The following is a 26,101-nucleotide window of genomic DNA, read 5'->3' as shown; positions in this document are numbered from 1 at the left end:
TGCCAGGCACTGGCATAGCCTCACAAGAGACAGCTATATCAGGATGGCATATGCAATAGTGTCTGCACTTGGTGGCTGATTATGGGATGGATCCCTGTGTGGGGTAGTCTCTGGATGGTCCATCCTTTCATCTCAGCTCCGAACTTTGTCTCTGTAATTCTGGCTTTTGAAACTTGAATTTCTTTTTAACTTGTCTCTCCTGACAGCTGTGACTTTTTCCCCTCCGACGTTTGCCCTCAAAACTTTATTAACTCTGACTTCTAGATCTTAAAGTCTGCCTTTTCTAGAAGATGGTGAATTTCCATGGAGGGTTATTGCCATCAAACCCGTGATCCCAACCCATCTCTCTGTAAAATGACATTCCCAACTAAGGATGCTTTTAAGATGCCACTTCTGAGAAGATGCTGTTTTCCTGTTTCCCGTCACTGAGAACAGCTCACGCACATGTTACTAAGGCAACCTTGTCTCTTCTCGACGGCCTCGAGGTGGCAGCTTACCTGATACAGGTCATTTCTCATGTTGATGATGTCATCAGAGACCAAACCAGATGTGACTTCCAGCAGATCCCTCACGAGCTGAGCGTGGAGGTGGATGATGGCTAAGTGTAAGACACTGGAATGACACACAGTGGCAATAATTAACTGGGGGTGTAGCAAGTGACAGAAACAAAAACATGTCAAGAAATGACTGGAGTTGAAGACTGAAGCTAGCTACAATGTGTAGCTTTCCTTGGCCCTACCATGAATGCACTGGTGGGAGGTGACATGATTTCTCTGGAAACTTCCTCTCTACTGCCTATCCCAGGCTACTACACACTGATCGTGCCCACCTGCCCCTGGAGTGTTAACATCTGACCAGACACATGAAGTGCAAAGGCACCTGCTGGGTCAGAAACCAAATGGCGTTAAGCTCCAAGCCAGCTCTGTCTCCATGCCTCTGACCCAGGCATCTCTTCCTGGTCTCTCCCTGACATATAAGACCATGAAGAAAGGTAATGCCTAGGCTTAGGAGCAGCTTGGGAAAACTCAGCTGCCGAGCTCTCTTCCTCCATAACAATGAGAAGTGACTTCTATTTCTAAACAAGGTCTTATTATTTATCCCTGAGATATTTCATTTAGCAATACTTCTCAGGGAAGATCACGGTGGGCTCTTTAGATGACCCCATGCCAGTGTTAACTGCAAATGAAGCACACACGCTTTGATGAGAAGCACCGCAGCCACACCTCAGGCTTCTGTGGTGCTCCTGATGGAACCCTGACAGGAGGCTTGTGAGAAGTGATGCAGACAGACACACGTCGAGTAAGAGGGCTTCAAAAGCTACTTCAACATTTCCATGTGCAGCTCAGCACTTCACAGAAGCATGTCCCCTCCCCTTCAGATCTTTATACCCCTGGGGGAAGTTCCCCGATACCAGAGGGTTCTATAGTTTCTCTTTATTGTATTTCTATGATGACTAATGGTGACAGGGTCCAGATTATAAGCCAAATATGACAAGCTGAATAAAGAAGAGAAACCAGAATACTCCCTTATGTATACTCCTGAGTGGGTCCTCTGTGTCTCCCAGGTCTCATACCCCTAACCTTTCAGGAAGCCTGCTTCTTTAAGTCTCAGCTTGACGAGGCTCTGTGTATTGTACCCACTTGGGAACGAAGGCCAGTGTTTCAGCTGCCCCATGAACACCCAGATCCTTACACACACGTCCCTGCGTTCCTCTGCACACACTTGCTGGACTGCATGTGCCTGGCATCCCTTTCCACAGCCTCTCCTTCAGATAGCAGCATCCCACTTCCTAATTACTTAATCCACTTGCCCTCACTACTCATGAATTTCACCAGTCCTTAAAGATGACCCTTGGAGTGCTGGTGTCCTGCCCTGGTTATCTGCTCTGTTTTGTGGTTATTTGCTATTGAATGCTAACTGGATGATTTCCTGCTAAAGGCGCCTTCTGTTATTCAGAGCTTTTTACACAGAAGGTCGTCTGGGTTCCTCTTGTACTGTGTAGGATAAGACCAGCGGTTATACCACATCCTTAGTTACACTGCAAGTGATGGGGACAAAGGTCCTTGTATGAAACCCCTGAGGTTGGCATTCTCCTAAAGCGCTTTGTTTTTAAGCCGAGACTCAGCACACAGCACTCCAGAATGCTTCCCCAGCAAAGGGCTTCTTTTCAGTATTAACGCTATTTTAGGATCACTTAGATAAAGCACTTGAATCTCAAGACTGCTGTCTCTGGCTATATTTATAGGCTTTTAGATCATTTCAGAAGTCTCAATGGAAGGACTAAGAGAACCATTTAGGAAGGAGCCAGGTGGCTTTGCGCACAGAACCTCAGGAATAGACAGCAGGCGTGGCATCTGGAATGTCAAACTCCCACACAGCCTGGCCTGGAGCTGAGGCGGAGCCTGACCCACTCACATCCTCGTGACCCTTAACAGAGGCCACGGAGAAGCAGCCAGTAGCTAGGAGAGAATGGCATTTTCTTAGTCACTCTACTAATGTTCTTACCAGGCTTTCTTGGGTACACTATGACAATAACACTTCAGGGACTTTGCAGGGCTGTCAATAATTTTCTCAATTATTATTTTAATACACAAAGCAGGGGTGTAAAATTAGCATGATTACACACATCTGAGCCTTCTTGCCTAGGGAGACAGCATACTCGAGGTCTTGTCAGATGAGGGCAGTTCCCTTTCAAAGGCAGTTTGTGTGGGCAGTATCCTTGCCTTTCCCCGTCCTGAAACAGAGCTTGCTGTGCATCAGTCCCCGCTCAACTCACCTGTCCCCATTCTCATCCTGCACGGCAGTGAGATGGCGCTGCACGGCCAGCAACATCTTCACATCCCCTGTCACCGCGTAGTCGAAAAGGGCGTTGGCATGTCGCCTGGCGAGCTGCAGAGCCTTCTCGAGAAAGAGGTTATCTGCAAGGTAATGCCCACAAGCACAGCTGAGTGTCATTTGCTCGCTGGCTCGCTCGACCCTCGTGTGCGGCATGGCACACCGTTCTAGCTGAAAATGCTCCTTTTGCTGCCTCTGGATTGTGTTGACTAGAACAAGCACAATTGGGCATTGTCTCACTGACAGATAATACAGTTAAGAGGTTGATTTTAAAGTGTCTGTGAGGAACAATCTAGAAACATCTGCTATTTTGAGAAGAACAATCAGTGTCTATGATTGAAGGGGAGCAACCAATCTCAGGGTACTTGGCTTTTGCCATAATTTTAAATAGCCAATCACTTTACAAACAAAGTCTCTTCTGGAATCCTGTCTGAGTCAAAGTGAGGAAACATGCCCTTGGGTGCCAGGCAGTCTCAGAAACCCCAGGGGTTTTGGAAATTTTATTATCTTAAGGTCAAGGGACAGCAGACTAACCTCAACCCAAATGGGCGAATCTAACCTGTTTCCATATGGCTCTGTACACATATACTGTGCATCTCAGAAGAATTATTTAAAAAACAGAAAAAAGGGAAAAATATGTGATAGTAACCATGTGTACAGCCACTACGTGTAAATAGTTACTATCTCTTTACAGATGGCGTCTGACCGAGAATCATGACTCATATGCCAATGAGGCCTGCTCAGACGGAACGTTCCCTTTCAATTCTACTTCTTCAAGGAGGACAAGAGAATATAGGAAAAATCCCATTTTCAGGCAAACATCTTCAGTGTGGCAGCTGAGCCGGCTGCTGGGAGGGAGGTGCGCGAAGGACATGGAGACTTGTTACCTGGGCCAAGGACAAAGTGAGTTGCTTCTTATACCCAGAACTGCACACGACTGACTAGGCAATGTACATGCAAGTTTCTGCACTTTATAATTAGAGCTGAGGCTGCAAAGATGAATGGATCCACAGGACGCCTCTCTTGCAGGGCACTCAGAGGAGATGCTGACTCATCAGCTTTAGAGTAACAGGAAGGGAACCTGTCTTCTGGAGACAGCTTCCTGTACCTAGAATTGCCCCTCCCCAGCTGTCCCTGGAAGCCCTCGTGGGCATGCTCACCTACCCTGAAACCCTACATCCTGCTCCTTGTCTTCCATGGTGGATGCCAGGGCAACTGCTTCCGTCTCGGTGCAGGCCATGGGCAGGCTGGGCCCCTCACCTTCAGTTTCCTTCTCAGCGAGAGTCAGACTCTCCTCGTCATCACTCTTGGCACAATCTTTAGGGCCATTTTTAAATTTGGTGTTTATGGTGCCTAGGAAAAAAATGTAGAAACATCATTTTTTTTCCTAGTAAAATCTATTAAGCTATAGCTCACTGTAATAACATAGGGCAGAAAAAAGGAAAATAGGAAGAAGGCTTATGGAAAACTATAAATGTTTATAACATAAATAAACTATGTTCTGGACATAGTTTATATTTCCTTCTCTACTTTTTGAGACAGGGTCTTGCTGTGTAGCTTTGGTTGGCCTTAGACTCACAAAAAGTGCTGGGATTAAAGGTGTGTACCAAAAAAACCTGGGATGTTTCTGAAATACTTTAAATATTCAGAAACAATTTAAAAGCCTGTCTTCCCATAACTCATTCTGTAGCCAGATGTGGTGAGCCCCACCCACAATGTCCCACAAGGTCAATGTTACACAGTGACATTCTCTCTCTCTCTCTCTCTCTCTCTCTCTCTCTCTCTCTCTCTCAAACAAAACCAAACAGAAACAAGGCATGAATCTCATTTTGTTTATCTGTGAAGAAGAAAAATGAGATAAAGCTTTGTGCGCTGAAAGCCAGTTGGAAAGTTCTCGAAAGCAGTTATTTTCTTTCCTAATTCTGAGTGACGAGGGAAAGGGAGCCGAGCAGAGCTCATTTCCGTTCTGTGTGGCCAGGAGGGCTCTAGTGCACCATCACTAGACTGACTGTGGTTGCTGTTGGAACCACGTTATGTGACAGAGTGACAGTAAGACGCCTGGGCAAACCTGGAGCAAAACCCAATCCTGCTGCAGTGTCTTCTGAAAGTCAAGTTTCTGAACCTCACCTCTGTATAGAAGGTGCCCAGCCTAGCACTGGCCTTGCACAGGGGTCATGAGGTTATGGGTAATAGAAAGAATAATTCTATTTTATGGGATGAATGGTTACCCGATTATAGGATAAACTACAATGTCAGTTAAAATCTTTAAAAAAGATTACAGTGAATGAATTGGCATTATATATGAAAAGACTTTATAGAATAATTTCCATGGTACAAAGGAACGCAGCTTTATATAAACCACGAGTAGTCTGTAGCCACAGCTACTCAGAGGATGCCCAAGAGTGGAAAAGGCCAACCCTACAAAATGAAAACTGATTTCAGAAGGATGGGACTTGGGGTAAAGGGACAGATGTGAAGGTGGTATTTCTGTGTTTGCGTAGTCAAGTCTCTGTCTTTTGTCTAGAGCCTCTGTTCTGCCTCCACACAATGTGATGAGCAAATACGTGTCAGGGGTGTCCCTTATGCTGTCCTAGAATAACATGAAAATATTAATTTATTGGAAAGTAATTTTCCAAAGCTTTTAGAGATGATACTGTTGCCCGTGCAGTGTTCTGGGTATTCTTATCCGACTTACCATGGGTGATCCCTGCGTTGGATTTAGTGGCTCCCGGATGGAATGTAATCCCACCGTAGGGAGGAAATCCGTAGTGCGAGTAGCCATACCCTGAACCAGCAATGAGACAAAGGGAACATCAGGGAGATTGTTAACAGTATGGGGACCCACTCAGGGAGGCAGGCTGTGGCGTGGGGAGGCACAAGCCTACACAGGCTGGCTCCGCCCGAGAGTTAGCAGATACACTGTGGGAGACGCACTGTGGCAACACAGGCAGTGCCCAGACTAGCAGCTTGGAGGACTTAAGGCTGAGTAGGTCCTTTTCTTCCAGGTGAAGGGAGAAGCTAACGGTAAGTACTCACACCAAGACTTAGACCTACAGAAAAATAGTTAAATAAGAAGACCCTGGTGAGAAGAACCCAATACGTAATATACTGATACTTCAGTGGAGAAATGAATGATAAATTTAGGGGGCAGCCAGCACTTAGCACTACACTCTCTGACAACAGTTTAAAGCATTTACACGTTATCTGGAATAAAGGAAGACCATGCTCAGCACAGTGTTTTACACAGGAGACAGGAGACAGCATTCAAGCCACTTATGCTATAGGTGTGAGTCATTAAACAGCACACTTACTTGTGCTGCTATAAGAACTGAATTTCCATTGGAATGCTTAAGCTAGCTAGATCTGAGGCGAAAGCAGCGTTACTCAGCATCCACAAGCATGATGCAACGATGCTAAAAACTGAGTGTAACTAGATGGCTGGAAATCCACGCACCAGGATCATAGCCGGACCCGAGAGGAACGCATAAATACTGACTGTGCCATATGCATGGCAGTTAGGAGTAGTAGTTTACACAGCGTTGAAGTGCTTCCCTGGCAGGATTTTCTGTGACTCCGTTTGTTTACAGTACAGTGTCTCCAGCCCACAGTAGGCTGTGTAGGCATAGTATACCCATCTACCATGCAGTGGAGATGATAGTTGCTTTAGTATTTTCTCAGAATAATAGACTAACTGCTTCTCCAAACGCAAAGGGGAGGGGGAGGGGGAGGGGGGACACTCAAAAATGATTTGAGAAAGGTTTTCTTCCAGAAACACTTCAGTTGACTTTTTTTCTTACACTTTTGGGGACTAGACACATATTATCCCGAAAGAGAACATCCGAGACCCCCAGTGTATCCCTAAAACTTCAGATGCATACAGACCTGGGTAAAGTTCACAATGTAAAAAGACAGAAGGAGACGAAGAACACAGAGTAATAGGGCAGTCACAACAGCAGACTGCGAAGACAGTTTTGTGTGTGTGGTCTCTCTCTGTCAACACAATGGTAATATTTTTAGACTCAAGCTGACCGCGTGTAACTGAAACCACAGAAAGTGAAACTGGATGGGTGGGTGGGTGGGGAGTGGCTGTGCCTTGAGTTGGACATACATTTCTTTGAAAACAAAAATTCTTTTACATCTGCAAGAAATTTTCCATTAATTTGAAATCTAATAATTAGTAATGGCACCAACACTCCATGGGCAGACATGTTTGGCAACCTGGGAAGGAAAACTACCCCCTCCATGAAACGCTTTAGATAGAAGAGATGTTTCTCCTACCTGGGCCAGGGCTTCCGGTACTCCCTCCGCCACCGCCACTACCGAACATGCCTCCACCACCGGCTCCCGCTCCACTGCCGCCGCCGAAGCTGTCCGAGAAGTTGGGCATGAGCTTCTGGCGTTTCCTCTGCACTTCCTCTTTGTCTGTATTTACAGGAAGGGAAACCAGGGGGGAAAGACTGATTGGGTTCCACCAGCAGCCGCAGAGAGACTATTGATTCTCATGATATTTTTAAATGCATTAAAGGGAAATAACAGGCGCCCGAGGAGGAAGCACGGTTTTTATTCCAATGGACGAGAAGGCCAAGAGCACGCCTCAGAGACCACAGTGTGGCACACACCCAACTCTGCTGAGCGCCCCCTCCTAAGTTCCCAGTGCTAACAAGATGGTGAGAGATCTCAGTGCTTCTCAAGATTCAGATAACCCAAAGATACACATTTTTTTTTCTTTTTAAAGCACTTTTGCTTCTTTATTTTGAGATAGGGTCTCACCATGTAACTCTAGCTGCCTGGAACTCACTATGGAGACTAGCTTGGTTTTGAACAAGACTCAAAACTGCCTTTGCCTCATGAATGCTAGGATTAGAGGTGTGCACCACCACACCCAGCTAACATTCAGAACAGTTGTCCTTGTTCACCTAAGACAACTATAATAACCAGCTTACATTTATTCCGTACATACACTGAGCAAGGTGCTGGGATGGACAGAAACATAACACACATCTTTGCTGTCAAGGACTCTCAATTTCAAGGCAAAGAGGGATTTAGTGGGATGGATTATGACGGTATGCATCATACCATCATGTAAAATCATGTGAAAACAGATTTACAGCATGACAAGCCTCTATAAAGGCTAACAACTATGGCCGAAGAACATGATATTCTGGGAAGACACAGGGACTTTTCAAAGGAATAACATGGGTGGGTGCTTTTGATAATAAAGGTAAATATTTTGGCTGGAGTGAGAAGTTAAAGGTGGCCTAGGGTCACCCATGCTGAGGAGCCTCAGGAATAGGAATGTGAGGGACTTGCTTACAGGAAACTTTACTGTATGTCTCAGAGAATGACATGCAGAAGACAGCAGTTTAGGAGCTACATCTATCACTGTATACAGGACATCTAGAGTCAAACTCTAAGGAAGACAGTGCAGGCATGAGGCAATGGAGACCGAGTCCTTATTGGTTATTGTGGTAAGAGATATATGGTCGATCCTAGAAACACAGAGAAGGTGTACAGAGATGTTTTGGCTCCTGGGATCTCGGAATCCAATATAAAGATGGCCTCTGGGACAGTGGCCTGCCCAGGTCCAGGTGCTCCGAGACTTAGCTTGGTGCTCTTCACAGAGTTCTGTGTTCCTCTTGTCTTTCACTGTCTGTGTTCCTTACTAACCCAGACAGCCCCCCTAATTCTGTTACTGCAATGTGATCAACAGCCATGTGCCCTCAGTTCCGTCATGGCCTATGTGATCTTCAGCTACCATGTTCTCAGTCCTGTCACTGTGTGGGAGATTTGACATGGTGCTCCTGTTCCTTTGTGGTCTGGGAGTATCCTAGTAGATATTTGTTTGTTTGTTTGTTTTCTTTGTCTTTGGGGCTGAGAAGTGAAAGTGGTTTTGTGTTTACATTAAATAGTCAACATGGTGTTTTCTATCCAGGAACTAGGCCAATACCGAACAATCGTCCTGTGTCTGACTGATTAATGCTGGCTCTCATCATGGTCTATGTTCAGAAAGATCCCTACTTCTCTAGTTCTGTGGGTGTTTCCATCACCCCACGGTGTGGCACAAAGACTTTTGGACTACGTTGGGCTGTCTACTGCAGCTGATGGGGAAAGCAGGAGAGCATGGTGGATTCTGCCAGTCCCTGGGAAATCAACCCTGGGTACACCAGGATGATTAGGAAGAAATCGGCTTCCTGCCAGAAAGGAGTGAGGTTGAGGTGAAGAGACTGTCTACTTTCTAACTGATGACTCGGAGAAATATTAATAAAGTTTCCCCACCAGTTATACCAAAACAAATAGCTATATTCATTTAGTCAGTGGATGAACTGTGGATCTCACAGAGAAAAGGTTTCCATTGTAGAAACATGGAACACAGCAGGTACCTCAGCCATCCTGAGTGTAGGTGGAGCCTCCTTTGTATTTCAAGTATACCATTTGTATTCATGATGACCTAGAAGATGTGAGGTAACCAGGACTTCAGGGAACCCCAGTCCTCTAATCCAGGCATTAGAAAACTCCCACTCTGCTGACATGGAGTGCCCAGGAAGCTGGGCCTTGTCTACTGTACTCTTCGGATGCAGACACTAGCAGGAGAGGTTGCCTGGCAACCAAACTCTCAGTGTTTCAAGGCTCATATCCTGCACAGGGAACCTGCAGTTCTTTTCTTTTTCTCATGATTCTGCATCAGCAATGATAACGCTCTTTTGAAGGCACATTTCAGGAGATACACTGTTTCTTTTTTTCTCAGAAAAAATAAATTTTTTTTCTTGTTTTCAGAGGGCAGAGGCTTCAGGTAAAGCAGTAATTTCATGTTGCCTTGTCTGGACAGAAGGATCTAGAAGACCTCAAGCTGGTGAGGAAGGAAGTAGGCCAGTCACAAAGCTCACCATAAGCCTGACCTAGGAATGAGGAGGCCATACCTCATAAAGAGACATGGCCTCCCAGAAACTGCTGGTCACCATCACGCTTTGCCCTCAAGGGACCGATACCTGGGGGCCTTGGTGGCCCTGGACCTAGGACCCTGTACCTGGTGACCTCCTCTCCAGCCCCATTCTCTCTGAGACAGACATTTCTGATTTTATCAGAGCCCAGGCCTTGTGTAGCCTCCAAGTTCATGAATCTCTTCTCAGAACCATGGCCGTCAAGACAAAACTTACGAAACAGAAGTACAGAGAGGTTGGCGGCAGCACTGTGCGTCCCTACATTTAAACTCTGTGGGGCCGGGATTCTCTTCAGTGCTGAGCTCCCACCCATTCGAGTCATGCCTTTGACTGGCTCCCTTCCTGCACTTGACCCCAACTGAAATATGTTTACACTAAGCTTCTCTTTCATTCTCAGACTCTTCTCCCTTGTTCCTCTTATCCACGTAACCACTCCATACATACACTTCTAATCTGGAAACCCCAGAACAAACTGAGACTCTTGGGTCTCTCTTCCTTTCCCTTCACCCAAGGTCCAGGTCTCCACAGCACCAACATAGAAGTCTCTGCTGGATGCTAACTTCTGGCTGCTAGAACCCTTTCTAACTGTGCTGAGGCACCACTGAATTCTAGCAACATTCTGACCGCATCATTCCAGACAGTGAGCAGGCAGGCCTAGCCGTCAGAGTCAAAGCAAAAACCTCCAGCTACCACAGAAACACTTCACTGCGTGGACCTGGCCTCCCTCGCCTAAATGAACCCTCCTCACTCCACACACACAGCATCGCAGTAATCATTTCTCCCAGGACAAACACCAGCTGCCACATCTCTGCCTCTGAACATCTCTCTTTCATAAACAGAGCCTTGACTTCCATTCATCTCCATAATGTGGTAAGTGGCTTCCCACTGAAGAGGAATTCTTTGGCTGCTTCTTTAGACCAAGGGATCCAGGGCTGTCTCCTCAACTACTTCATACAGTTTGTGGATGCTTCCCTTTGGGTACTTATCACTTGAGAACCAGGGTTACAGCTCAATGGTAGAGCATCTGCCTAGTGTCTACAAGGTCCAGAGAATATGATGTCTAGCACTTCAAAAAGCATCCTAATCTGCATTTTAACTATAGTGCACCTTTCCTGATGTGTCCTTTGTGAGGAAAGTATAGTGACCATCTCATTTTATAGTTCTGGGCTAGACAGTGGCTAAGCCTTCTGGTTAATTCTTAAGGGCTTCTGAGTAGCTGAAAAATCCTTACGGTTTTTTTTTTTTTTTTTTACTTTCCCTTTCTTCCCCGCCCAGCCCCCTCCCGGTAGAGGACCACCCACATCTTCTGTCAGGTACGTCTCTCTCCTTTCAGCACACAGCTTTGGGACTCAGGCTCAGGTCAGCCCTGGCAGTAAGTGCTTTTACCCATCTTGCTGGATCCGTACTAGATTCTAATACCCAACAATAGCCAAATGTCTAAGTCTCACATAAGTTTGGCAGCAAGATAGTAACATAAATGATTGGGGCTAATTCCATGACCTTGGTATATGACCTTCCTTGTCCCTAACACTATGCAGTGTGCATCCAGGCAGCAGCTTCTGGGAGGCTGAGTAGAGGAGGGGCCCACTGGTCTTTCAGAGCAAGCACAAGAGTCTAAACCACCCCGGTACCTTTGATTTCAGGGTAGTAGAGAAAAGGTTTCGGTTCACTCGTTTCCAGGTCTGATTTTCTCCGAAGCTGAACAAACACGGAAGCTGGCTTTGTAATGTTGACATCCTTATACTTTGGCGTTTTGAAGACTATGGCAAACTGCAGGGTGCAAAAGACCCAAACGTTAGTGTAGGACATTTGTTTTCTAGTGTCGGTGAGCATCAGGCACATTCTATACATGTCTATGTATACTCTGAGCTTAAATAAAGTGTGTGCAAACCCAGCACCTGGAGAAAGTTCCAGTTAGTACCTTCTACCCACACTTATACTGCCCCCGTCAAAGTAAAACACAACAGCATGCTGGCGGAGCACGCGACTCAGCCATTTCTCTTTCAGATTAGCCTTAAAAACATCCGGGATCACTGCCAGTGGCAAGAGAAGGAGTGGATGTGGAAGCAGATAGAACCAGGGCTGCCACTGTCAGCCTGCAGACAGTCATGCTAAGTAAGGCTGTGCAGGAGGTGTCACATGCTAGTCCTGGGCAGTGCTGGGATAATAAGGAACTGGACAGACTTAGTTTCGGTTTTTCTATGTTTATAAGGATCAAGATGTCATCAAATATAGGATGAGCAATAGGTAGCATATGCTGACAGTTCTCCCTGCCTCCCCGCTTCCCACTCATGCACTAACTTGAGATCCTAGAGGGAGCTGCTGTTGTTATTGTCTCAGGCTTCCTGTGCACGTGAACACAGAATTGTTTCTACATACCATATCGATTGTTACAAATCTTTGCATTCTATTTTGAGGTCTTTGTTTATTCCCAGAGCCTTCTTTTCTAGTAACTGTATGATGTTCCATTACATAGATACACCACTATCTAATTAGTCATTTACTGGCCAACATTTGGGTTGTTGACAATTATTTGAAACACCATTTCTCAGTCACTGTCAAAGAGTGACTATTACTGTGGTGGCTCATGTCATCAGCTGGGAGACCCTGGTCATGTAACCAATCAGCCAGAGATACCGGCTCGTCAGGACAGCATCAGCTTCAGCCCCTTAGACTTTTCAGCCTCTATGTCAGAGTACTGGAAGAGCCCTAAACATAGCATTGCTGTATGGGTGTCAAAGAGACTTATGATGGTTTCTTTGTTAATATGTGGAAACTGAGCACTGAATTTCACCAAGGCAGACGTGCATTAAAATAAAACCCACAATAATAACCCACCTACCTGTCTATGAACATCCGTGGGGGAAAAGTCCCCAAATCCTTCCCAAACTCCGCCATTTTCTTCCTCTTCATAAAACCGAATCTGGATGTCATCTGCAAACGGGCGTATTCAGGCATGTGATTGCAATGCGTGTAATGGTGTTGAAGAGCGCTGTCGTTTTGAGACTCCCACAGCAGAAGGAGAACACCCCTGGTCCGCTGTTTCCAGAGAACTCTGACAACCACACCGTACATCTAGAGACCAGGTGTGTACGTACCTTTCTGAACCTTGTCGCAGAGAAGGTAAATCTCTTCCCCTCCCGTCACACACCCTGCTGTTCTGTCCATTCTCACGATTTTCAGGTTGGATGCATTCGGGGCTTCTGTTCAAAGGGAGAAGAGAATGCATACCCTGGTGTAGCATTGGCCTCACAAAGATTCCATGAAGGAGCTCACTTTTACTGCCTTTAACAAGACACACATAGAGCCAGAAAGACTTCCAAGGCACTAGGAGCAGTTCTTGGGTCTGGGACACTCATGGTTCCCCAGAAAGGAGCAGGTCAGGGAGGGATGGTGGCATTTGGCTTCTCTAACACACAGGCTGATAAGGAAGGAGAAAGCTGTCTGATGTTTCCAGACCAGTGGCTTGTTTCATGCTAACTTTATATCATTTGTAAAATTCTTAAAAATTTTAAGAAAATGACATTTTAAGCTACTATTATACACACACACACACACACACACATATATATACACATATATTCTTCAAAGAAAAGTGAAGATGTTCTGTTTTTTTCCCCCAACCTAAATTAGCATTCTGTGTGGTTTGGGGCAAAGCTGCCCATAGTAGTGAGTGGGGCAAAGCTTCCCCCTTTAAAAACTCCAACAGCTGTAGCTCATCTCTGTTCAGTAAGACTCTTTTCCATTCAATACACTTTTCACTTCCCTTCACACTTGTTTAAATCAGACAGACCCATGCGTGGCTGGATGCAGAATATGGGGTTTCCTTGTGTATCGTATTCTATGACCCTTCAGTGAGGCTTGCAGGGTTCCTGAAACAACTGTTTGTTAAGCCCAATGCATACCGAACAATAGAGCCACACAGTAAATTCTACAGGCTACTGGAAACCCTCCACATTCTATTATCTGCAGCCTGAAAGACAATTTTGACCTACTATTCATTCATTTAGTTACCTTGACATTCCTGTCTTAATAAATGTATTTCAAACTGGGGATAAAGACAGACAAGAGGGATACTTGTCTTCTATCAATTTTTCTTCAGTGCTGCCAGGCGTAAAACTTAAGGTAATTTTTTTTTTTTTTTTAGAGCACCAGCAATCTATCCTTACAGTCATGTGCTCATAGTAAGAAACTGGTGTTACATGTAGGGAATATAATGCACTCTCTGAGGAAAACGTGTTACCTTGGCAGACATGTTCTTAAGACGCTTAACTGGATATTGACCCTTTTGTAGACAATAAACTAGAGGCTCAATGTGACTACATCCCAGTCTGCAGGCCTCAGCTCTGGGGAGTAAGTGACATGGTGGCGCTGCCCTCCATGCTGCTAGATGAAACTGTCCCATCTTGGGAACGAGTACTCACTGCTATCATAGATGGCGTCTGACACCACAGGCTCCAGTCTCCGAGTGAAGCTGCCGGTGCTGTCGGGGAGGAAGGCTGTGAACATGAGGCGCACCACGCTCAGATCCATCTCCTTGGTCTGCTGCACAGCTGCCTGGCGGATGATTTCCTTCTCTCTGTCTAGGGTCGCAGAGAACAGTTTGCTCATGCCCAGGCAGGTCAGAGCGTGAACATTCAACAGCAAATGGCCTCAAAGACCAATTCTTTTCCTCTAGAAACACTTCCTTAAAGTCTTTCTTGGCATATAGTCAGTGCTTATAGGGATAACTCCCTGAAAACATTTTCATCCCAGAACAAGTACTGTGACCATACCTAGGGCCCCTTCTCCCCTCCTCATATCCACTTGTCCCCTCCCTACCAATGGAGTACCTTCCTCTTACTTTCATATTCTATGCACGCAGATGCAAAAATCTTATGTACATCTATATAAAACCTAGGATCTAGACCGAGAGAGATGGTAGGTGATGTTCTTCTTCTTTGTTCTGGCTTATTTCTCTTGATACAGAGATCTCCAGTTGCATACACTGCCCTGCAAATGTTTCTTTTCTTTTCCTTTCCTTCTCTTTTTTTTAAAATAAAGATTTATTTTTATTTTATGTATGTGAGCACACTGTAGCTGTCTTCAGACACAAGGGAAGAGGGCATCGAATTCCATGACAGATGGTTGTGAGCTACCATGTGGTTGCTGGGATTTGAACTCAGGACCTCTGGAAGAGCAGTCAGTGCTCTTAACTGCTGAGCCATCTCTCCAGCCCTTCTTTCTTTTTTCTTTTCTTTTTAATGGCTGAAAAAACCTCCATTACTCATATATATCATGCTTTCTTAATCCATCATCTGCTGATGGAGAGCTATGGTGGTTGTTTGATGTAGCTCTTGAATATGGCTGCAATAAACACGTATGTGCAGAGAAATATGTATGTTATAGTATGTGGAGTTAGAGCTTTGTAAATATACGCAGGAGTGGATAGCTGTGTCTATGCAGTTTTACTTCATGTTATCCTAAATCTCCATTTTGATTTTCTTATTTACATTCTTGCACTTGTTGGTCATAACACACGTGTGTATAGGGTAGAGGACCACCTGAGAGGAGTGGTTCTCTCCTTCTACCATGTGGGTCCTGGAGACTGAATTCAGGGCAGCAGGCTTTGTATGGGTTATCTGCTACGCACAGCTGGGGACGACCTTGAACTCATCTGGAAGTGCAGCAGTTTGTAGGGAGTGCTGGAAATCAAACCCAGGACTTCCTACACAAGCGGTAAGAACTATACCACCTGAGCGACGTGGCAGGCTCCTGGACTTGTTTTCTTAATGACTTCTGACCAGGGTGAGGTGGGACCTCAGAGGAACTTTAAAGACTAAGGGTGCGAAGCATGCTTTCACATTTGTTGGCTGTTTGCACTCATTGTTGGAGAACCCCCTCTTTCTCCTGAGCGCATTTATTTACTGGGTTGTTTGTTTCCAGAATTTAATGTTTTGAGTTTTTATAGAACCTAGATACTAATCTGTCAGCTCCATAGCCAGCAACAGTTCTTTCCCCCACTGAAGGCTGTCGTCTCGGCAACTCAGGAAACTGTTTCCTCTGCTGTGACGCCTTTGAATCTCAGTTGCTAGTTCTCGATTTTATTTCCTGAGTTGCTGGAGCCCTTTTCGGAAAGGGCTTGCCTACATCACTAAGCATTTTCTGCATGTTTTCCTTTAGCTGTTTCAGACCATTACCTTTTCCATTAAGATCTCTGCTCCGTGTTGAATTGATTGTGATTGGTACGGTAGGAGCCTGGGATCTGGTTCCCTTCCTTATATGTGCTATCCGGTTCCCCCGGCATCACTCCTTCTCCAGCCCATCTTTTCTCTAATGCACATTTTGGCATCTTTCTCGGGTATCAGGTGGCTACATTGTGTTCCTTTTTGACTCTCCTCTTCTGCTGATTTACACGTCTGTTTTGATGCCACTTCCATGCTTTTTTTGTTACCATGGTTCTGTAGTGTGACCTGGAATCAGCAGCTGTGATACCTCTGATATCAGCAGCTGTGATACCTCTAAAATATTCTTACTATCCTATAGCTTTGGCTACCTGAGACCTTTTGTGGTCCCAAGTGAACTTTACTTTCTAGGAGGAACAGTACTGGCATTGTGGATTGCATTCAATCTACAGACCACACTTGGCCATATTTTTGTGGTAGTAACTCTGTTAACTCCCAGGAACATGGGAGGCCTTTCCATCATTGATTGACATCTCTTTCTTCTTTCGTGTCTTAACATGTTCATTGTAAAGGACTTTTCACATGGTTAGTTTATTGCCAGGAATTCTATTTGCTCGTGTTGAAGCTATTGGGGATGCCTGCGACTGTGCTCAGCTGTCACTTTTGCTGACTTCTTTCTTGACACACTCACTATTGATGTAGGAAAACCATGGGGTCTGGGTGGTGATGATGCAGGCTGATCCTCAATCACAGCTAAGCCTCTCCAGTACAGCCGTGGGTTCTTGTGTGTGGAACAATATTGTCTGTGGATAGGGCTCTTTCATCTCTTCCTTTCCCGTTTGTATACTTTTAATTTCATTCTATTATTTTATTGAGAATGTATGAATCGGCTTATCCTTTTCTTTCTTTCTTTTCTATTCTACTTTTATCTGGTTTGGGTATAAAAGTAATGCTGGCTATGGAAAATAAGTTTGTTGATATTCCTCCCCTTTCTACTTTATGGAACAGTTTAAGGAGAATTTATATTATCTCTTCAAATGTCTGACAGAATTCAGTCATGATTCCATTTAGGACTAGGTATTTTTCAGTTGGGAGACATTTTATTGCTTGTCTTAGATCTGTGTAAGTTGTTTCTATCTTCTTAGTTTAACACTGGCAGGTCAGATGTACCTGTGAACTTACCCGTTTCTGTGAGATATTCTAATTTATTGTAATATATGTTTTCAAAGCATGCCCTAATGATTCTTTGGATTTGACCATTACCTCTGGTAATGTTTCCCTGATTTTCACCTTTAGTTTTAATAACTGAGTCTTCTTTTTCCTTTTGGTTACTTTGGCCTGAAATTCTTTAAACTGTTAGTAAAATTTTACACAATGGTCTTATTAAATTGCCTAAAAACCCATCAAAGGTAAGCTGCGTTTTCTCGGGAGTATTGTAAATATTGTCTTCTCCCATGCTCACCCATCTACTCTCCTACGCTTGCTAAGAGTTAAGGCACACATAGAATGTGACGAGTACAGGGAAATGCACGTCTCTGCACCACCGGCTGCGCAGACATAGGTGAGAACAAGCATGCAGTCTTTGTGTGTGGGCTCCGCTTCTCCACGGTGCCCAGCACAGAAAGGAAAGACCCGGCTGCACTGATCCCCTTCCCTCCGATAGACTGGCACGCTGATGGTTGCAGTCATCTTGGAACATAGCAGCCTTAATTAAGGCTGGATCAGCTGGCTCACCTGTGAGTTGCCGGTCTCCTCCGCCTTCTGCTTGTAGATAGGCAAGGTCAGAATGCACCAGAAGTCCAGGATTATAGCCCCTAATACACGCCTCTGTCATCCGTGCTTCCAGTGTTTCAAATACCTTTTTCTTAGTCACATGAAGTATTCCCAGGTTTGCAAAGCTGGAAAAGAACAGTGAGAGCAGAAGTCAGGCAGACCATGGCTGGGGAGCGGGCTGCAGGTCAGCAGACAGCACTCCGGAAAAGTACACGAGCACTCAGCATCTTACACAGACCAGAGTCAGATGAACGTCAGAATTTGGACTTTATGAGGGTGATGTATGGCATATGCTGTACGTCACTAGACACTGTTGGCAGGGCTGGGGTGCACCATGGACTCAGCTCATTGACATTTCTGCAGAGAGGCCTCTAACCAGACTCATCACAGAAGTGGATTTGTCAGACCAGGTTAAACTGGGTTACTAAAAGAGTTGGAGGAAAACTTGAATCACCTTAGGTCTCAGAACATATTAGATGTCAACTCAGGAGTCACAGACTATGGGTGCCCTTGTACGTATGCTTAACTAGGGAAGGCTCGTGTGGCTTCACTGTGCTCTCACACAATGCACATGCTAGCGTACACGATGATAGATCTCACAGTGTAACGTAAAAGAGAAACACATGTAAACAAGAAAAAGTAGACAGGCCTGGAAGGGGTGAGAGGGTAGGAGAGCCAGACAGGGAGAACCCAGACGGGACCCTGAGATCACAGCTGAGCCAGTCCTGAGGGAGGTCCGAAGAAGAAATGGATTCTGAGTATCAGAGCTGCACACAGGGTGAGTGTGAAAACCTTATGCCAGGACTACTCTGGTGAGTGTGAGGACCTCGTGGCAGGACCACTGTAGTGAGTGTGAAGACTTCATGGCAGGACCACTGTGGTGAGTGTGAAGACCTCATGGCAGGACCACTGTAGTGAGTGTGAAGACCTCATGGCAGGACCACTGTGGTGAGTGTGAAGACCTCATGGCAGGACCACTGTGGTGAGTGTGAAGACTTCATGTCAGGACCACTGTGATGAGTGTGAAGACCCCATGGCAGGACCACTGTGGTGAGTGTGAAGACCTCATGGCAGGACCACTGTGGTGAGTGTGAAGACTTCATGTCAGGACCACTGTGGTGAGTGTGAAGACCCCATGGCAGGACCACTGTGGTGAGTGTGAAGACTTCATGGCAGGACCACTGTGGTGAGTGTGAAGACCCCTATGAGGACCTCACAGCAAGACCACCATGTGAGTGTGAAAATCTCACAGCAGGACCCACTCTGGTGGGTGTAAAGACCCCGTGGCAGGCCACTCTGCTGTTTTTGACAGTGGCAGAAAGGTAGCACATGGGCTGAGGGTAAGGAGCAGAGTCAGAGGGGACAGATGAACTCAAAGAGAAAAGTACAGGGCCGGGGTCTCTCAAAGCCATATAGATGTTTGTAAGGACTTTTACTCTAAAAGTAAAATAAATATTAGTAGAAGGAAGAAAATGATACAGGTCAGTGAGATGGCTAAGTCAGTAAGAACATTCACTGCCAAGCTTGGTGACATGAGTTCAATCCCTAGAACCCACATAGGAGGAGAAGAGAAGCAGTTCCCACAAGTTGTTTTCTGGGCTTTGACACTGACACACACACACACACACACACACACACACAGACACACACACACACACACAGAGAGAGAGAGACAGAGAGAGAGAGAGAGAGAACAGATAGCCTCCTCCTGATAAACACACAGACAGAAAGATACAGACAAGCAGAAACACACACACACACACACACAATGTAATATAAAAGGACAATAAAAGAGATATGACAACTTGCCTGCACACATGAGAACAAGCTACTGTGCAAAGGTCATATAAACTGGAGAAAGGGAAGAGAAGAGGTGAAGGCAGAAGGAAACAGACACACGCTGAAGGTCAGATGTGGAGTGAGTTACAGGGACACGGAGAAGTCAACATGCTGTATTTCCACAGCTCCTTCAGGACAGAGATCCCCAGGTCTTAGAATGCAGGCTGGCATGTGGGTCCTCAGCAGGTGCCTGCTGACCACAGAAAAGCTTGAACGGAGGGAGCATCACAAACATTATGCACCCAACCTGCTAATGTGCTTGGAGGTCCTTGTGTCTAACAGATCTTGTGTCTGCCCTTTTGGGTCTCACTCTTGTGCAGACTGCTCCCCCGTTAGGAGCCCAGGCTCATCTCCTGGGAACATCAGTGACCATCACCTCGGCTGCACTTCTTACACGTAACCCAGCTTCACATCTGGAGAAAGGTATCATGCTTATTTATGAATCATGAAGGAAGGATTTACCCTCATAAACAATACACCAGTGTTCCACCACAGGCCATGGTGTAGTAATATAGACCTAGACTGTTCCTCTAGAATTAAATAACCAAAACACATGAGAAAATGATTGTCATGCTCTGGGAAATAGGTGACACAGAACAGTCATCCTAGGAAAACAAAAAAATAGAAAGGTACTCTTACAATGACCTGGCTTAATGCTTAGGTTGCAGGACTGGAAGGAGAACCCAAGCAGCCAGCTAGGGTTCTGCAGTTACAAGACGTGAGGTTAAGAAGACTAGGATTTCTATCCAGAGCATCACAGATTTTCAAAAGCACAAAGAAAACATTTGTGAGAAAGCCCTGTTAGGCTAAGGGAAAGAGCTACTATTCTCATAAACCATACAGAGCCACAACAGGAAGCCTCAAAATACATGAAGCATCAGATTGACTATTCAGAAGGAATTCTCTTAGTCACTGTGCCAACTCAACCCTAGTCTGGAAGAGAGAAAATGACAGAGAACAGGAATGGGGAGCAGGGGCAGTGACAGAAAACTTAACAGTTGAAAAGCTTTAAGATTTAATAAGAAATGTAAATCCAAGGATCTATGACTACTAAGAAGCTCAAGCTTAAAAAGAAAGCTACCCTCAAACCCATCAAAACTCACACTGCTTACAACTAGTGCTAAAGAGAAGTCAAGACACTGCTAGAGAAACAATCACACTGTGGGAACAGTAGAGCCGAGGCAGACCTACAGAGAGCTCTTGCTGGAAACAGGTCAAGACCTGAGACAGTGAATCAACATAAAACCAGCACATGAAAGTACATATTGTCAACTTATAATCCTCTGCTCTTCAAAAAACACCTTTGAACAGAGAAGATGAAGGGAAGACTTTCAGACATAAAACTAAAGAGAAATCATCAGCCTCAGATCAGCAACGTGGGGAAGTGTCACAGGCTGAAGAGGAGATACCAGATAGAAGTGATGCAGGCCAGAGAGGAGATACCAGATAGAAGTGATGCAGGCTGGAGAGGAGATACCAGAAAGGAAGTGATGCAGGCTGGAGTGGAGATACCAGATAGAAGTGATGCAGGCCGGGGAGGACAATACCTGATAGAAATCTTGACCTATGAAATAGGACAAAGCAAGGCAGATTCCAATGTGTGTAAATAGAAGATACAAGTCCCCTAATTTATACAACTTACTTAAAAGTTACTTTTCTGTCTAGGGAAATAACCCCACAAAACAAATGTATTGTGGAATTTTTAATGTATGTAGATGTAAACTCTATGATGTGACAGCACAAGGCCTGGATCAGGGAAGTGAAAGTTCATATACATACAGCACAAAACATCTTACTTAGAGTAACACCATGCTCAGTGTAGTATTATTAGCCACGGTGGAGTTGGAGAGGAAATGGCATTACCAAGGATGGAAGGGGATTATTTTGTATTGACAGGAATATCAACTCATCAAGAAAGTTTAAGAACCCTAACTATTTATGCTCCTGGTACAAGAGAGCTCCACATTATAGGAAGCAGACATCTTACAACAATGAAAGGAAGAAACAGGCATATCTATAAATGCATTTGCCGTTTCGACATCCCTCTCTTGGCCGTGTAGAGAGCTAACAGACAAAAAGCAGTAAGGACGTAAGACTAGACTAGCACTCTAACGTCTGGACCCAACTGACATTTACAGGCCATCTACTCTACCAGACAACAGTGAGCACGCTTTTAAAATAACAGTGGTTGTTTTCTTAAAAACATTTCAATAAATTTAAAATGATACCAATTATATGAAATACCCTCCAACCACAGTACAATCAGATATCAATAGCCAAATGATATTCATATAGAAGAATGGATTTAATCAAGTTTGGAAATGTAATACGCCGTTGTTGGTGCTGCCTTATGGGCACAATAGTAGCTCATTATGATATTCTTTTACTTCAGAAATGTTTGAAATTTTTACAACAAAATGTCAAAGAACATGAGAGTAGGTTGTTATCAGCATTAGACTATGAGCACGTAAAGACCACACAATGCTTCAGCCACTTTGGAAAAGGACTTGGCACATTCTTGTGAATATCATTTTTGCAGTCTGTGTCTCTGTCACTCTGTCCCTCAATATTTCCCCAAGAGAAATGAAAACTTATGCTCACGAGCAAAGCGCCTTATCAGGAGAGAAAGGAAATGCCCATGAGCAGACGAACGGGGAATACACTGTGGCCATCAGTACCATGCCAGGCCATGGTGACTGGAAGGAAGCAGGGAGGATACATGGAGCAGCACCATGCGGGGCTTCTGTGTATGGTGCTGAGCGAAAGGCTTTAAAGGCCTCTGGGTTATATGACTCTGTGGTACGCAATTCTGAAAAAGCAAAACCACGGTTAAGGAAACTCATCCGTATCTGTGAAGACCTTTAGTGAAGTGGACTGCATGAGTTATCTATAAAGAGGCACTAGGAGAGCTTAGGAGCCACTGCATACTTAACAGGAGTAGCCACATGATTATCAAAATTCACAGAAATGAACACTGGAGAGGAGGAGTGTTGCAGCAATGACATTTTAAAAACAGAAAGGCTACACCCACTAATAAAAGGACTGAAACCACAACCTCGCTTCTTCCTCTCATAGTCACAACATGGGAGTCTTTAGCAACATCAGTGTTGTTTTAGAATTTACTAAAAATCTGGGGCTCCATCCAAACCTACGGAATCAGGACTTTTCAAACAAACCTTTCTGTTAACTCTGTGGAATGCTGAGGCTGGAGGGCCTGGCTTTACACTGCTCTGTGAAATCCCACTCTATGGGATGGAGGCTGGCATCAGTTTTATATGAAGTGACCCAGGCTGACTCAAACCTGTAGCCACCAATAAACATGCTGCAGTAGGCCAGATGTTTCATCTCCATCATCATCTGGAAGCTGTTGCTCAAATTTTGATGTGTCTAACACTGGGTTGGGGCTCACAAGTGGCCCCTCTTTGGCCTTTGTTGTTTCAGACCTTGATTTCAGTGTTCAAAAGCAGCTCTTGTCTCACAGTGCATACACCAACTTGGTACAGCACACCTTGAACCTAAGTCCATATTTGTCCAATCTTCTCTCCGCAGTGCCTCTTCTGTGGGCTAGTGTTTAGCTACACAAAATGGCCGATCTCAATTATACTGGATCTGTACAGCAGTAATTTAATGTCGCAGTTCTACTGAGGGAGCCCAAAGGCTCACCTGTGTGTTCTCATATCTATATATCATCCAGGGCAGTGGTTCTCAGCCTTCCTCATGCTTCAACACTTTAACAGTTCCTCATGCTGTGGTGACCTCCAACCATAAAATTATTCCACTGCTGCTTCATAACCGTAATTTTGCCACTGTTATAAATCTTAATATAAATCTCCGTGTTTTTCTATGGTCATAGGCATGCTCTGTGAAAAGACCATTTGACACCCAAAGGGGTTGCAACCGACAGGTTGAGAATCTCTGCTCTCCTGCTTACCAACTGCAATAAGCTACAATAAATTAGTTGGGAGGGGGAAATAAAAAGAACCGTACATCTCTTTCAACCCAGGTTGCCAGTAAGCAAACAGGGTGTGGTAACTTTTGGTGGACGTGGCCGACAGCAAAGTAGAAATGCACAGACATTTTCCACTGAACAAAAAATTTCAGAGAACTAGAGTGTTGCTAAAAATATTAACATTCTAAGTCAAAATAAAATACTAAACAGAATTCTTCTTCTTTTTTTATTAAGAAAGACAGTGAAGTCTAACGAAGTGCATAAGAGACAAGAGGTCTAATGACAGCTAACTGAAGTTAATGACCCTATATTAAAACAATCAAATCCATAATCAAACCCCAAGAGATGATAGTTCTAATACTGATAAAATAATCTGGAAAAATAGAAACCGAACTTATTAAGAATTCAAACAGAGAAGAAAGTGTGAAAGACACTGTAAACAAAGGGGGTCCATTTGGTTTTGATGTGTTCAAAGCTTGGTCTCCTTGGGGGTCATTTTTACATATGTTGATAGTTTGGACTGGTGCCTTGTTTGTGAATCTATATTCAGTCTAATCTGTAGTATTGGAAAATGTTATCTTGGTTCTATTTCTAGTATTGACAAGTCTAAGAAACACCTTTGGCTGCCTTCCTAAACTTCTCGCCTACAAGTCAGAACTAAATAAAATAACCGATGTCATACCATGGGGAGACAGTGACAAGTTTACTCATGCTGTTTTGTAACATTAGCTAATGTGGGCTTGGTCTAGAGGGTTAAAAACACAGAGTGCCTGGAGATAGATAGAGCCTGTGTCTTTCTGATTTTGTAAGGAAAGGAATTCAAGTCTTTAGAAAGTCATGCAACTTGGCCTCCGTCCCTTCTGCTGTGCAGAGTGACAGAAGCATTCAGGAGCTCTGACTTCCAGGCTGCTAGCATGCTGCTCTTCCATCCAAGAGAAACAGAAGAAAAAGCAAAAGATGTAGGTCCGTGTTAGAAACTCATAGACACAGAGACAAGGGAACCACGAAGGAAATGGTGTCTTTGGGGAAAATACCGTGAGCAGAATTCTCTCAGCTAAATACCAACCGGGAAAGCGACTGCAGATATTCTATGGTGAGATTCTTGGGTGGGAAAAGCTACTGTGGTTACCCGCTATCACTCAGGCGGCATCTCCTTGACAGCATCTCTCCGAGAAAGTTTCCTCACCTTAGAAAATCCCACCCAGCTATGACTAGATCAAACCACAGGGAGCATAGTCAGGAATCGGATGTCGAAAATGTTTGCTAAATCCATGAGTAATGCACACTCCTAACTCTAGAGCCATGTGCCCCACTACACTAAAAGACACCAACGGACCTCTCTGCTCTGCTTACGGGTACTGAATTTACCTCCATCGCTGCAGCCTAGGCTCCAGCATAAACAGCCATTAGTGTTTTTAGTGGCGGTACTGCTGCAGGGGAGAGCGACCCAAGGCCGTGTGCCTGCTAGGCCGGCCCTCTACCTCAGAGCAGCCACCATTAGTTTCTTCTAAATCACGAAAGATTATTAAACCCAACAGAGAAGCAACACTCTGCAAGTTTTATAATAATAAATGTTACTGACAGAAGTACTGATAGAAAAGCTCACCTGTGATTTCCTTAAGAACATACAATTGTAAGACAGATTAAACAAGACGAAAAGAACGGAAATGCTTCAAAAAGATTGGCTATGCTGTGGCAAATCAATCAGGGAATACACTAACCGATCAGTTGTCTAAAACTGACAGTCACCCTGCATGTCAGCTTCGGCAGACTGAGAAGCAGGGCATCCAGGAGATGCCGAGACAAGCTGAAGTGCACGAGAACTAACTTCAGCTTTCTCCAATTCGGATACTTTTCTCCCTAACGTCAAAAAGCACCAGATATGAGTGACTTAAAGGAAAGGTTCCTCTCTCTGGGAGCTTCTCACACTTGACCATCTTTGTCATCAAATGAAGAAATGATGCCTGGGACTTTGAAAGCTGAACCTCCCAAGAGCGCAGGGCAACAGAGTCAGACTTCGTCAAGGCTGGCTAAGCAAGCTCCTTCTATGCATAAAAAGCACACATTCGCTGGGGTCTTCCCAGACACTACTTATCTAAGACTGGAGAACTCTGAATGATGTTGTACACAATTAAATAAAATTAACAACAATGTATCTGCATGGAAGCACAGAGAACACAGGCAGGGAATTTTCCTCAGTCGCGCTTCTTGCGTTTTTGAGACAGGGTCATAGACTGGGCTGTGCTTTCTGACTGGCTTGTGAGCCCCGAGGTCTGCTCCATCCCTGCGGCCAGGCACTGGGGTTCCAGGTGCACCACTACACCTGGCTTTGGGGGGCAGTGAGACAGACTCTCTCTGTGTAGCCCTGGCAGTCCTGGAACTCACTCTGTAGACCAGGCTGGCCTTAGACTCATAGATGCTCCCGCCTCTGCCTCCTGAGTGCTAGGATTAAAGGCGTGTACCACTGTGTTCTGCCCTTTCCCGGTTTTATTTTATTTATCAGTTTGTTTTTTTTAACACCTGGATTTTCATGTGGGCGCTGAAGCTCAGAACTCAGGCCCTGAAGTTTGCATTGCAAATACTTTACCCACTGGCCTGTCTCC

The 26,101-nt window shown here is 44.9% G+C and overlaps 1 protein-coding gene across 3 annotated transcripts in view; it reads right to left on the bottom strand.

Moving 5' to 3' along the window:
* The window catches only part of Nfkb1 (nuclear factor kappa B subunit 1), a 108,607-nt gene that overhangs the window by 16,432 nt on the left and 66,074 nt on the right, over window positions 1–26,101 (bottom strand). For all 3 annotated transcript variants that reach the window (XM_021158247.3, XM_029474970.2, XM_029474969.2), the window contains 10 exons: window positions 17,672–17,835; window positions 14,198–14,356; window positions 12,872–12,976; window positions 12,616–12,707; window positions 11,405–11,543; window positions 7,114–7,257; window positions 5,531–5,620; window positions 4,000–4,188; window positions 2,777–2,918; window positions 498–612 (listed from right to left, as the gene is read on the bottom strand). In XM_021158247.3, coding sequence (XP_021013906.1) covers window positions 498–612; window positions 2,777–2,918; window positions 4,000–4,188; window positions 5,531–5,620; window positions 7,114–7,257; window positions 11,405–11,543; window positions 12,616–12,707; window positions 12,872–12,976; window positions 14,198–14,356; window positions 17,672–17,835 — 1,339 coding nt within the window. The remainder of the gene's footprint in view (window positions 1–497; window positions 613–2,776; window positions 2,919–3,999; window positions 4,189–5,530; window positions 5,621–7,113; window positions 7,258–11,404; window positions 11,544–12,615; window positions 12,708–12,871; window positions 12,977–14,197; window positions 14,357–17,671; window positions 17,836–26,101) is intronic.

Source organism: Mus caroli, unplaced genomic scaffold, assembly GCF_978045245.1.
Source record: "Mus caroli unplaced genomic scaffold, Mus_caroli_1 scaffold_3, whole genome shotgun sequence".
NCBI lineage: Eukaryota > Metazoa > Chordata > Mammalia > Rodentia > Muridae > Mus > Mus caroli.
The sequence above is the reverse complement of the archived record's forward strand: the minus strand, read 5'-3'. Positions and strand labels throughout refer to the sequence as shown.